This window comes from Apostichopus japonicus, chromosome 21, assembly GCF_037975245.1.
Source record: "Apostichopus japonicus isolate 1M-3 chromosome 21, ASM3797524v1, whole genome shotgun sequence".
Taxonomy (NCBI): Eukaryota; Metazoa; Echinodermata; class Holothuroidea; order Aspidochirotida; family Stichopodidae; genus Apostichopus; species Apostichopus japonicus.
In genome coordinates, this window is record NC_092581.1 from 19,298,951 (window position 1) to 19,313,642 (window position 14,692).

At 36.4% G+C, this 14,692-nt stretch overlaps 2 protein-coding genes and 1 long non-coding RNA gene across 4 annotated transcripts in view; 1 reads left to right on the forward strand and 2 right to left on the reverse strand.

The window, feature by feature from the left end:
- The window catches only part of LOC139962829 (uncharacterized), a 44,300-nt gene extending 39,270 nt beyond the window's left edge, over nucleotides 1-5,030 (reverse strand). Inside the window, exon 1 of the long non-coding RNA XR_011791378.1 lies at nucleotides 4,751-5,030. This is a non-coding gene — a long non-coding RNA (uncharacterized lncRNA). The remainder of the gene's footprint in view (nucleotides 1-4,750) is intronic.
- Nucleotides 1-14,692, forward strand: part of LOC139962409 (protein mago nashi homolog) — a 183,793-nt gene that overhangs the window by 122,897 nt on the left and 46,204 nt on the right. The gene's annotated exons all lie outside the window — the stretch shown is intronic.
- LOC139962894 (probable methyltransferase-like protein 24) overlaps nucleotides 7,762-14,692 on the reverse strand; it is a 40,582-nt gene continuing 33,651 nt past the window's right edge. For both annotated transcript variants that reach the window (XM_071963282.1, XM_071963281.1), the window contains exons 3-6: nucleotides 13,607-13,714; nucleotides 12,680-12,801; nucleotides 11,481-11,739; nucleotides 7,762-10,241 (exon numbers count right to left, since the gene is read on the reverse strand). In XM_071963282.1, coding sequence (XP_071819383.1) covers nucleotides 9,930-10,241; nucleotides 11,481-11,739; nucleotides 12,680-12,801; nucleotides 13,607-13,714 — 801 coding nt within the window. In that variant the 3' untranslated portion in view covers nucleotides 7,762-9,929. The remainder of the gene's footprint in view (nucleotides 10,242-11,480; nucleotides 11,740-12,679; nucleotides 12,802-13,606; nucleotides 13,715-14,692) is intronic.

Sequence of the window (14,692 nt, forward strand, 5' to 3'; positions counted from 1 at the left end):
TCATATTTGTCACGTGTCGTACTGGGTGAAAAAAGTGCAATTTATCGAGAGTTGCTGGCTAAACGATATCACGCCAACATTTGGGAAGGGGGAGTGGGTAGGTTAGAACTCAAAATTCACAAAAATTTCACTTTATTAGCAATTGGAGCTAACTCTGGCAAGATTATATAAAGTTGTATAGTATGACCAAACTGAAGTATTTGTATCGGCATATATTTGTTTAACTACTACAAAAGCTACGGCGATATATCTTGAGACTGAACTAGTTTACACGATTGTCAGGTATTATACTACGAGGTCGTAAGGTTGATTGCTTGTAATCCTTAGTCAAGGTTTCTATATCATTCGAGAATAACGTTTCAAATCCATGGATTAACTCGCAGCGTCTTTTACACTACACTCTTTGTAAGACGTTTGTAATCGGTAGTCACTTAACGTGTACCAAACAATCAAACAGATAACACCATAATTGTGTTGTGTTTATTATATTGTCAAATTTAAAGCTTCCAGTTTTCAAACAAGTTGATTTTCTTCAATAAAAGAAAAACCAAAACTAGTAATTTTCTTTTGTACCGGATTTCAAGGTGGTCAAGCTATTGGTCCGACCACCAAATTCAAAAGGGGGCAAGTTAATGATGAAAGAATGACCAGTTGTCAAATAATTTAAGGCTATTCTTTTTATTATTATTATTACAATAGATTAAAGATCCAATTCTTTTTGCCTTTTACAGTAAAATTCAACTAAAACTCGTAATCTACAGACACATGTAAACTACAAGTTTCCGAGAGATTGTGTTGCACATGAGCGGTATAACCGATCCTGTTGCGTTGAGTTTTAATGAAATTCCGAAAGGAACCAATCAAATTGTTGATCTAGAGATCATATCTATATAAATTCATGAATATTCATAACAATTCTAATGCATTTTGCCCCTTAAATAATATTCTTTCCGTGTACATTAACTCTATGCAGGAATACAAAACAAAGACGAAATGAATCACTTGTATAGAGGTGCATAAATTATCAGTTATTTAAATGAGAACTAAATTGGGAACCCTCTTATTGGATTCACGATAAGCTTATATTCTCATTACATCATTTAATTTGCATTTTATTCCTGTATTATTTTTGTATTATACAACTCATGTGTGCTCTTGCGATTTAAAATTTATGAAATTAAAATGCCAATTCCCAAAAAAAAAAATATTGTCACGATGCGCAATGAGATCATCGTCTGTGTCGAAATAAAAATAAAAAGGCTTAATGAGAAATTATCATATTTTTATCTCTTTTTCCGTTTTTTCCCGTCGTCGTTGTGAGAGATCATGATTGGGTGAATGGAATACATTCAGCAATGCCTAATATACAGGTTTGATTCATTTTGCACACTTTCGGTTAAGAACGGTTACAATGCTGTCAGACACCAGATCACGTGACTCCCCCACCCTCTCCCCACCCCTCCAGTCCAGAGTGTCAAAAAGACCGTTCTACTTAATTTATTTGGGAGTTTGGAACAAAGTTAGAAAACTGCACGAAAGTGATAATCATGAAAAACATCTACATTTATGTCATACCATTTTCTCCGTACTTGTTGCTGATCGCCGGAACCTGGGAGAATACTTGTCAATGGCGGATTGATATTGACTCTATAATGGATCATGTATACCTTAAGTCTAAAATTTGAGCAGATTAGAGATTAGTTTCAGTTTTCTAAAGCACTTTTCTAGAGACTATGATATATCAGTGTGAATGTAAATTACTATTTAGGAGGCAGTAAAAGGCTTCTTGGAAATGAACAAGGTGACCATTGTCTGATTTCCTAGCATATTCTGATGCTAAAACTGATGACCTTTAAGATAGAAACAAGCTCAGCCATCATTTTCTGTCTTTTTAATGTTAGAGATAGTTCTAAACCGTCTTCCATTCGGGAGATATCGCAGTTGTAAAGTTCCTTTACACACTAGCCCGAAGACTTTAGCAAGTCTAAATATAACATCATCCAGTCTCGTATGCTTGAAAATAATTAGTCGTTTTCCTTTAGTTATTTATATATTCTTATTTTTTTTCTACTGTGATAAGCATGGGATTCGCAAATGCAGCATCTAACAATATTAAAGCTTTGAACAAGTAATTCTGGCATTAGTTAAGCAGTGTTAACACTATTGGTATTCAACTTAAAAATCGAAGAAAAGAAACCGGATGTAGAAATGTAGAAATTTTCACCGCCTAGTGGTGGCACTATGACAGATTGGTAAAATAGCAGATTAGGACACAACTATTTGAAAACCATGGTATCACCCAAACAGAGCAAGATTTTTTTCCTGCAAATTGGGGGCGCTGTTTCATCACAAAGACTTCTATGATATAAATTAAAGATATGAATTGGGCCAGTACCTCTTCTTTGAAGGAACTGGAAGTTTACATCACTACCGCCTCCTAATAGTAGTCTTAAGCGATCTGGGTAGAATGCGTTTCAACATCTTCATAGTTGAGTAACTTTGTGGTTTACATCCAAGTGAAATTTCTCAATGCCACTCGACATTTGTGACCCCCCCCCCCGCCGAGGTGACACCCCTTAGCCCTCTTACGACGCCCTGATTGCAAGTCATGCCCCTCATACACAATTTTCCTTCTTCTTTCGGCGTTTCTTATCCCTTTCGACCACCTCCCACCCCGTGCCTCGTAACTTCTGTAGGGTGGGGGAGGGGGTATGCTAGATTGAGCAAGCTTAAATTATAGCAATTCTTCTTCAAAACCACTTTATTTAGTTTGTATACCCCATCATCTTAAATTTAAACAAAGAAGAAAAATAAGTAAATAAGTAAACTGTACCGTACTGTTCTGTGGAATTATAAATAATTTTGTCAGAGCAAAGATATGCCTAACATGGAAATGAAAATCTGTAGTCAGACATTTCTGTTGCTCTTTCAAAAATGAAAAAAAAAAAAATTAACAACTATAAGTATTCTGTGTAGGTAAATGTATAACCGTTAAAATCACGTCAGTTTGTACTTGGATACACGCATGTATGCATGTATGAAAGCTTTTCGATAAATTATAAGATCCATATCTCTGACGTCAGAGGTGATGTCATCAAATATCTCTGTTACCACTTCTATGGAACTTTATCCTCAATTCGTTCAAACTGATGGAAAAAGATTTTCCAACAACACGAATTCAGATTTTCCTGGAATACCGCTGATAATGGCCATAACATTCTTCCTTCTGTCGTAATATTCTCCTCTCTAAGCTTGCAAGATACGGTGTCAGAAGGTGTCATTTGCAATGGTTCGAAAATTTACCTTAGCGATCTTAGTAACTATACGTAGTGATAGAGCCATTGATACAGCTCTGCGTATAGTGGCCAATAACCACGCCTCCAATCTGAATAATGTTTTCTGTGGCGTGCCAATGAGGACAATTCTTGTCCCTCTTCTATTTATTATTTATGTTTACGAACTTCATCGTTGAAGTGATTAAAATCTCAATTATTCGTTATGCTGACGACACCGACCTGGTCTGTTCCTCATTGTCAATGACTGATACAGTTGAATAATAATACTAAAATTTCATAACAAATTTATATAGCTCTCTACCCAGTCAAGAGGTTTTCTAAAGCGCTTTACAACGAGAACCAATTACTGGACGAAACAGACATAATACTAATAGGCTGTCTTAAATAAATACGATTTAACTTTACTCCGAAAATGAGTTAAAGACTTAAGCGTCTCTAATGTTTTGTGGTACAGAGTTGCACAGTTTTACAGCTGCCGCACTGGAACCCCGACCTCCGTAATACTTGTCTGACTCACAGGTAGATCAAGAAGGGATTTGTTGGAGGATCTAAGAGTGAGTTTAGGGCGATGCTTCTTAATCATATCAAATTATGTACTCCGGAGCCAAATGATGAAATGCCGTGTATATAAGGACATATCTTTTCAATTGGATGCGGTACTCAACAGGACTGAAACCAATGAAGATTCTAACGAATTGGGGTGATGTTGTAATACCGTTTAGCTCTAGTCAATCAGGCGGACTGCTGTGTTTTATACGCGCTAGAGACGACCTATGAGTGATTGTGGCACAGACTGCGGAAGGGAATTACAGTAATGTAATCGGGACGTTACAAGTGCGTGGACAAGCAGTATGCATGTGTTTACTGTAACGTAATGAGGTTTGCGACCGATATTCCTAATGGAGAGATAACAGCTTTTACAAATACTATTGATCTGTTCTTCCACATTGAGGTTATACGGTCAAACATATCTCATAAGTTCCTAACACATTCAGCCGGTTCAAGCATATTATCGGCAACCTTAAGAGGAGCAAAATTTGTATCAATAAGAATTGCATAATGTTTTGATGTGGTTTGAAGACTAACAAACTGTTACTAATGATGTCAAAAAGACCTGTTCTGCGATGTGGTTTAAGGCTAGCAAACTTTTACCAAATGCCAAAAAGACCTGTTGTGTGATGTTCTCTACTCGCAACAAGTCCATCCCATGGGACAGGGGACTGCATATCAACAACAACCATATCAATTCTTAGGTGTGTAGATGATATGTCCAAGTGCAATAACCGATCATGACATTCATTACGTGTTCAGGCAAAGTTTCTGAAGAAGTCAGTATTCTCGACCGACTGCGATCTCACCTGCCAAAATGATTGTCCATTATATATATATATATATATATATATATATATACCTTTATAATATATACCATTATTATATATATCTCATTATCCTACCTTACTTTTCTTACTTTCACTCTGCCTGGGCCAAGAACTATCCTTCGCGACTGCACAAACTTCATGTTCTTCAAGAAACGGCAGAGGGTTACATCATCAAAGAGCCCCTCTCTTAATTTCTGACAGTTTTACTCTCTTCGTTAAACATAGCAGACTCAATAATGAACAGTCAGCAAACTACAACATTCATCTTTCAATTTTGTAATGATGCCCGTACCTAAGTGTTTCAACTTTCCTTTTCTCTCAGTCGGTATTCCGCGCAGAACCACAACACTAGATTTAGCAACTCTCGTAAGCATACCTGTAAAATCGTTTGGATTCCATTCAGTATTGTATCTGTTTCAAGAGGTCCTATAAGATCTGGAATTCTTTGAGTAACAGTCTCAAGTCATCTGTGCATACCATTGCTATAACATTAAAACTCCTTTTTCAAAGGTCTTTTGTTATCTATAAAGTATTCCTAACGTGTCTTGTGTTTTATTCCGTCTTATACTTTTCTCGTTCACTGTAGCCTTGTTTCGTAGCCTTGTTTCGTAGAGATGTGAGTACATGTGAGGGTGAACGTGTCGAGGTATATCGTTTGCTATTCCATGTGTAGCATCATGTTCCCCCTTGTATAGGGGGGATTCGTGAGACACACCTGACGATGACCACACAGTCACAGTCTCGATGCAAGGAGGACTGGGGTGGAGAGCGGAACAGCCTCGGTCGGTACGAACTAAAGGGACCATTATTTGACTGTTCTAGCTAATTCTGGGGGCGATAAATAAATACATACATATATATATATATATATATATATACATATATATATATACATATATATATATATATATATATATTTCGAACCTCCGGACATACAATCAGCGTCCATAGCCTAGTTGGTTAGGGTGTCCGCGTACAGAGCGGGAGGCCGCCCGGGTTCGAATCCCGATGGAGGCTGGAAGTTTTTTCACTGTTCTTGATTTTCCAACTCATTACGATTTTTATATATATATATATATATATTATATATATATATATATATATATATATATATATATATATATATATATATATATATATATATATATATATTATTAACCCGTTTGTCTATGTGCTTAACTAGATACTTAACGGCGTTCCAAAGAAAACACATATGACAGGCCATTTGTCATACTGTTAACAAATTGGTTCTTTGTTATATTCACATTAATAGCCATGTTTAGAGCATGTTTGTTGATCACTGAAGACTTGTCACTATATCGGTTAATAACTAATCCAGGTTCATGAAGCGTATGGTGACTTCGCCGTAATGTGATAATCACGCAAGCAGTTTGTTTATTTATTTTTTGGAGGCTGTAACCAAACGCATTTTGAAGTTAAAATAATATAATAAGTTTGAACTGGGCTAAACTTAAATAATTTTCATTGCCCCGGTGTTCATGTATAGTTTCATTAATCATTTTTGGGAGACAAATCACACAGATGTTTTCTTTTTGAACAGGTAGAAAATACGATTGAAAAAGGGATGATTTTTTTTTATTTGTACGCTTATGTTCATAAATTTTGTCATTTATTAGGGCCAATGAGAAAAGCCAAGACACTTAGAACAAAGGCGAGTGAACAAAGGCACGTAATCAAGTGTCATTCTTCTGTCAGTTAAGATGACGGCGCGAAGACTTAAACGGAAAAAAATTGTAAAAACTTCTACAGAAAGTCCTCCCTCATTTTAATAGCGTAGTAATAAATAAAGTAATAGCCATACATCATGCGGCACTGTAGAATGTGTAGGTTTTTTTTTATTATTTTTCAGCATTTTACGTTTTAATTATGTTAATAAAACACCTACACGTGGTCCAGTATTGTTATATTTATTACTTGCAAGCCATGCATATAAAGACTATTTGTAGATTGTGTGTCAAAAGTGAAAGTTTGGAAGAGGTTGTAAGAGGGCGCTCTTTAAGTATATCTCACTATGCAAGTAAGTTGTTGCCATAGTATTACCACGTATTACTATTTCATTACTTTGGAGCAGCGGTCCTCAACCTATCAGTCTCTTGACCCAGGACGTTCCATGATGACTGACCCCCCCCCCCCACAAACAAACAAACGCACCCCCAAATTGGTACACAAAGTGTGCATAATAGCTAGCTTGGACTATGAGGACTCCGATGTGAAAAAACGGCAAGCTAAAAAACTGTGGATAAATTTGCCAACGTCTAAAAAAATGCCGCTGCCTACGGAAACGTTCTTGCGACCCGAAGTTTGTACCGCGCCCCATAGTTTGCGGACCGTTGCTTTAGCGTTAGTTTAATACATATAATGTTCCACACATTATTTTAATATCACGCTTAATCATTTCTTGACAATTCCTTTAAGTTATTTTGCCTATTGTTCAGAGTCTCTGAATTTGTTGAAGCAAAATATTATCTTACGTTTCTATATAAATGGTCTTTTTTCAAAGCTTTGCAATAAAGAGGGCGCTAGTGAATAAATGTGGTTCCCAAATTTAACATGTGAGGCAACAATCTGACGCTCTACCAGAGAAACTATAGTGAAAAAACAGTCAACTTCTCCCCCACCCCCCCAATCCCCTCATACCCCCAAAGAAGAAAAAAACATCATAAAGGATATATATAATATAAAATACAAACTCATTTTAAAAATGTGAAAATATAATTTATTGTCAGGTCTTAAAAAAAAGTACGAACTAAGTTCTTAAGTTATGAAGGACAATAGAACGGTACAAACTGTAACCATGTAAACAAAGGCAGCAACATTCATTCTTAGGTTATTGCACTTGGACACAATTTATGGTCAAGAAAAATGATTTTTGACGAAATATTGACGAAACAGGAAAATAATTTCGGAAGACGGGATTAATAAGAAGTCCTCTTAGGAAATGCAATTTTAATCAAGTGATAGAAATCACACATTGCTTTTACTACATTATTTATGGAAATGACGTCATTGGGCAGCATGCCATGACGTCACACTTGGAATGCACCTTTACAGTGTTTGATTATTTGTTTTTTAATTATTTTCAAGGTTTTAATCATTTGAAATCCTCTCAACCCACTCCTCCCAATACACACATATATTAATTCACTTTTTATTCATTGTGAATGGTATTTATGTTTTAAAAATAAGCATACGTGTGACGTTTTCCCGTTTGAACTAGCGACGTTAATAGAATTCAAATTTCAGCAAAGGTTGTCTATATCATAGAAAGCATACAACATTACAATATTCAGGATTAAAGATAAATCATTCCAACTCTTTCTAATTATTATTATTATTATTAATATTATTAACATTATTCAAAGACAGTTGAGCAACCGTTACACTAGTTCGCCGTATAGTTCATGATGTCATTTCAACCAACGTTCACAGCATTCTTCGAAAGCGGCAATACGGTAACAAATTTGAAACATGCGTCAAAGTTAACAAATATCCATGTAAAAAGACGTTAGCCGTTTTCATTGATTCCAACTGCGCAAGTGCATAGTCATAGTTACGGGTCAGGTCACGTGGCACAAATACAATCAGGTATCACACGTGCCTATCGTTCCGCAAAACCAGAAATTTAACGGAAGCGATATTTTTTACTTATGACTATATATATGATTTTCGATAATTGATTTTGTATTTGACGTCATGTTGTGAATGTAATTTTCATAAGTAGGCGATAATAATGTTAACTAGTAAAACCGTATACATTGTTTTAATCTTATGGGTCGCGCATATGCAATTGAAATCATGCAACGTTTTTTTTTTTTTGGCTTCAATTTCTTTTCGTGGAACACGCTATAGGGAAACGTACATTACTTACATATTTCACATAAACAACATAATCTAACATTTTCTAGGTTTTGGAAAGCTCCATCGACTTGAAAGCTACTATTTAAAACACTCAAAATAACTATGACGTCACCACTGTCAAAATGACCCCAATCCCAGCCTCAGTCATCTGGAATTTGGACCATGGTCACGTGATATTGAAGATATAACATACCAAGTTTCGTTTTAAAATAAGTTAGTTGTAAAGTTACTTGAGAACTTCATTCCTCTTCCTTACCCCTGACTCCCACACCCCACCACCGCCCTGCACCACACCCATACAATTGATTGTCTGTAGCTCGAAAGATTCGCGCCATTAAATACAGATTCTTCAAGAATTTCCAATCTGTTATCCGGCACCGATGACCCATTTTGCTTTGTTCAAAGCAGAATAACTTTTCTATTTTTTCTTTCATCAAACAATTTCAGTATTTCAGTACTTGAATTTAATAACCACTCTGAATAAAAAAATAAAAAAAATAAAAGTAATAGTACGGGAATTTAATAAACTAAATTTTTGATAACTGTTATGGTATTTCTTTACTGTGTATCTTGCTCCTACATCACTTCTGAGCAGTTTCCAACTGGATAAAAGTGCCATACAATTTATTATCATTATGAAATATAAACATATCAACATTTGGCACACATATTACCTTCTATATGAATTCCAAGATATGATTCATGATTGGCGTAGGGTGAAAACAAATCAAAATCAACCAGTGTCAAAGGTCAGTTGAGACAGATCATCCGGAAAGCGAGCACAGACAAAACGGTGCAAGAAAACCTTTTCGACTTTTATGGAACACTCTTCTCGTCCCGATGACGTCACACACAATGCGCCTTTTGTTAAACTTTCCATTAAGTTGGGAATAAATTTAAACTGTAGAACTTCGAGATAAATGTTTTTCGACAGTTAGTGGAAAGGTGGCCACCTTTCCACTTTTATGATTTTTTTTTTTATGAAAATGTTCGAAAGATTAACCATACCATAGATATTTCACTCAAATCTTAAAGATCTTTCAATACTTTGATAGAATCTGATCCATTATACTCCACCTCTCTCCCATTCCTCCCACTCCCCCGCCCCTCATATAATGGTTCACTTGAACTTTATTGGTGGGGTAATATCCCCGGGGATGGGTTTACACATTTCTTCTTTTAGTTGTAAATTTTCACTCAAAAATACATTAGTATGAAATAAAAGACTACGTCAGCTTTGTTATGTACATAATGTATCAAATTTGCTTGAAGCAACTTAAACGTGGTTTGAAACCTAACAAGGCAAGTGAATTCTACACTAATTGGCAAAATAACTAATTTGGAATAATTCCTCTTTCTATTTCTTTAAGTATTATTATAAATTTCTCATAAAGGCTAGAGTGTAACTAGAACTCGCATTAAATTTTCCTGTTTCGCCAAGAAATATCTGTGGCGCGTTGAGGTGTGCAACTGAGTTGAACAAATGGAAATCCGAAGATCCTAAACCAAAGATAACACTATACCAGAACCGAACAACGTCTGGTTTGGCGCCAGATACTTCAAATCCACTCCAATGTAAATGTACATTTAATATTAATTGATTGATTCGATTTATCCATCGATCCTGTAAAAGGTTTTCTATAAGTTTCCATTCCGAACTTTCTAAGTCTGCCCTCAGAACTTCCACCTGAAAAAAAAATCGATATTTATAATTGTTAATTTAATGAATATTCATAAACTTAGTTGAACGAGTCTTTTCCAAGCATTTCAGTTGTACACATAGAAAGTTTAATATCATACTGGACTCAAATTTCACATGAGGGTGATGACGTCATAACGAATCGAAGGCTCCACGGGCGAGTCACTTTAAAGGAAACCATAATGGTTGTCTGATGTTTATTTTGTGCATTTTTGTATATAAAAGTTTCTAATTCAAAGGACACGTGATCACGGAAATGTACTCAACCTGTAGCTTCATTAGCACTAAATTTCAAAATGATTTGAATGACATTTAATAGATAAGATTGAAGTTCATTGCTGAAATTTAACAGTCAACATATCTTAATAACGTGATCAAAAAGATTGGGATGGATCAACCTCATTCAAGATATGCACATGTGAAAAACAATGTTAAATATGAAGGGTCTTGTTCCTTTAGAGGGCGGTATTCACTTTCGTTACAAAAGTTACAAGACGTTACTCTTTTATAGTAGACTCGACACTTGAAGCACCAACCGCAGCCTTACAGCATTAAAGAAGATGAAGATACAACCATGATATGTTTTTGTGATAGAAATGCTTGCCATTCAACCCCCCCCCCCACCCCCACCCCCCTTAAGAATAATAGCATTTCCCTTTGAAGGTATTAAGGTCTTAATGACAAGATGGGAAAACTTGAGCAAGTGTAAATATGACGTCATCGAGCATCTTGTGCCTGTACTTTGAGCTTGTTCACTGCAAGTATTTCTGTCATTTTAAGAAAACAGTAAGGATAAGCTTTGCATCTCCTTTCAAGTGAATGAGTGGTGTATTTATAGAGTTTGCAAAATTGAAAGCGTAAGAGAGGTGTAAGTTATGGTGTAAGGTATATGGTGTAAAGTATGTTTGAAGGTTCATATATGCTACATACTATGGGTTCCATTGATATAACGATGCTTCTCTGCATATAGATGATCATGGAAGTGAAACCACGCCCCCATCCCAATCCTCTCTCTCTCATATCACACCCCTCCTCCGCTTCCAAACCCTTCTCCGCACCCCTATGGTTTGAGTGGGGTACCCCTATAGTTTGAACTTAGCTCGTGGTAGGTGTTTTGTATTGGTGTCAAGTATCACGACTTTCATGTGTGTGTCTGTGTTTGTGGGAGAATGTTTGTTGTTATGCTTTATTTGTTGATTATCTCTATGACGTAATTTAGTTACGAACCTTATGGTGTCCAAGCTCTGCCATCACCGTTCGAAGATTCTTGGCTCTCAAAGATGGCGGACCGAAGATTTCAAACTCCGAAACAGTTTCCCGCCAGTCAAGGGTTATTCTGTGAAAGACCAAATTGCGTTGGACGTCTTCTGCTGGACGTTGGGCCAGTGGTTCATATCGCATGGACATTTGGGTAGGATCAAATACATGGACCTCACACCCTGCATCCGCCATTTCATTTTCAAAGTCCAGGGTAGGGAAACTGGTCCTGTGGGAGAACGAGGAACGAGGAAATATTTATATTTATCAAAGGACGTAAAAGTTCCCAATTTGTTCGCACGCAAATGAATCAAATCTTTCCAATATGCCATTTATTCGACATTAAACGTACGTTTTGGATGCTCTGTATTAAGATATTGTTTTCAGACATCGAGGACGGTTATAGCAGATAAACAAATGACCGAATAAGACTGATTGAGGGTCCAGTTATATAATGGGTGTGTTTGTGTTCACTTTCTGACATATTATGTGCAATTCTAGTGATCTTTAAGCAATATAAATTAATGTCACTGGAAAAAACTGGACAAAATTACACATCATATGTCAAGTTCCGCATACTACGTATAGGGATTCACTGTTTCATGTCAACGAAAATTAATAGCACATTAATATCTTTCAATTCGCCAACGCTTTGATCTGTTTATCGTAACGGTCAATACTAAATTTCACATAAATAACGAGGGTATACTACTGGGCGCATGGTTTCAAAAGAGCGCCGCATCTTATTCTCAACGTCGAAAAATCAAAGCTGTTTTTCGCTTTAACGTTATATTGAATATAATTTGATAAATAATCATTTCTATATCTCCTTCCCGGTGTTCACCTTTACTTTTCACATTTTGCATTCTGTTTGCCTCACGGGAAATGAGAACTATGGGTTGGGCATAAAGATGGGGGGGGGGGGGGATGGGTGCAGTGTAGGGGGATTGTAATTGTGATTGTGAGTAGGGATTGTGATTGTGATGCTTTATGAAAGCTTTACTTCCTCAGACCCCCCCTCCCTCTTCCCAATTCCCTTCATCCAATCCCCTCCTCCTTCTTTCTGCAAATTGCTATAATTAATTGTATTTATATAAATTCAAATGAAAATTCGCCCGAAATTATATAAATTATTAGTAAATATGCTAAAAGAGATGGGAAAAATTTACCTAAATGAGTAAACGATACACTTCTGTCGTTTAGCTATTTCATTAAAGCAGATGTTTAAAGGCCAGTTCGTAGGACATCCAGACATTGGACAACCTACAAGCTTGGATGCTTTGCACTCCTTCTGTAAAATTAACAAAATTAAGTGAATTTCGGTTACAAATTGTTCTGATCTTCTAAACCAAGACGGTGCTATTAGTCGTAATGTGATCACAGAGGAAGAGAGCAAACAGACATTTATTCATTATTACATTATTACTTCCACCAAGATGCAGGCTTACAAGTTGCGGCAGATAACAGTGGCATAGGTAGGCACCCAAATATCTGACAGCCTCATCCCCTTGCCGACCCCCATGTCATTTTTTAAGTTATAAAATAGGTCATGCCTGTCCCCTAGGAAAACATTGCCCCCACCCCCCCCCCCCCCTCAAAATGAGAAATCTAGCTCTACGGCACAGGCAAGTATGTTTGTTCACAATTGTTCTCTTTTATCTCTTTTGAATACAGAATTATGCAAAGGAGAGCAAAGACAATGCACATTAGTTAATCAAACTCTCTTAAGAATTCATTCAAAATAACGAAACTTGAGCAAGAGCTAGAAAGAAATATTTAAATATAGGAAAGAAAATGGAAAAAAGAGAATCGACCAATATTCAGTATTTGAGAGTCAACGAACGCAAAGCCACATCCCTTATTCGTAAATGTTTTATCCGCCGACATCCCGCCCATAACGGCTCCCGCCCATACACCTAACCCAGTCGAAAGTGTTTGGCATTTGCCGCCACCTCTTTCGCCTTTGAAATCATGTGCACGCGCCCACTGTTCCTTTGGCCACACACTTATAAAATATCTCCTCATTTGAATACCTCCACCCAAATATACATGCACATCCTCATATCAAGTCAGTCTAAGGTAGAAACGACATTTACCTGTGGTACTGTAATATATTTTAAGAAACGACTGGCTTCTGCGTCTAAGGAATGTTCATCACTGGCCCAAGGTTGTAGTTTAAGTCCTGTATTAGATCTATCAGGATCCTGTTGAAGAAGAAACAGAAATATCAAACTGAAGAAGTAAAACAGAACCGACAGTGGTTTTTACAAAGCCATGTGATCGAAATTATGACCTTAATGTAAGGCAAATAATTTCATTTTTACTCTAACGTTAAGGGTTCAAACAACCACTTATTTTGAAAATATATATCTAGAAGAAGGTCAGAAATATTAAAAGGATTTTTTTGTGATCAGCAGAGCAAGAGATTATACATATACATTCGATGCTATTTCTTTAAGATATTTACTACATAATAGTTGATTATTTTTTGTGGCTAGGTTGTTAGAGTGTATGAATGAAAATACAGAGATTTGTGTATCGTCACTTTTAAGTATAGCGCCATCTATTCGGCTGACCTTTTGCGTTCCTCGACCTCCTAAGTGAGCTGACGTAGTATATATCTGTTCTTGTGATATTCCTAAGCTATAGCTTAACAACGTAAATTACGTAATATTAAAAACATATGACGAAACATATGTTTTCAAGAAATTAAGGCAATTATTTACCTCATATATTGACTTTTGTTAATGAGACTTTATATGGAACTAGAGATTGCAGTGTACCTGTCGCAAAGTAGAAACAGGAGCTCATTAGTATAGGCCACACATGAATGTTTTATTACAGGAAGCGAACAGCGGTTACAAGTGATCACCCAGATTTCGAAGAATGTCCTTTAAGGCCACTTTTTTAGCGTTTGACGTCCTAAATTTTTGATTGAACTCAATTCAATGATTATACTTTAGGAAATATTTCTTACACTTCCGTGCCACCCCTCCACCACCTCCATCCCTACCCCCCGCCCTCCCCACCCTCCCCGCCCCGAAAAAGGTGTAATTCGAAGATGACTATTCATCCGATCAATCTTTGCAGAAATGAGCAAAATCCATCCCGAGTCGTATATGAAAATATCATCTGTAAGTTTGAAATGTTGTTTTGAATAGATTGATCTGCAATGAAAGATT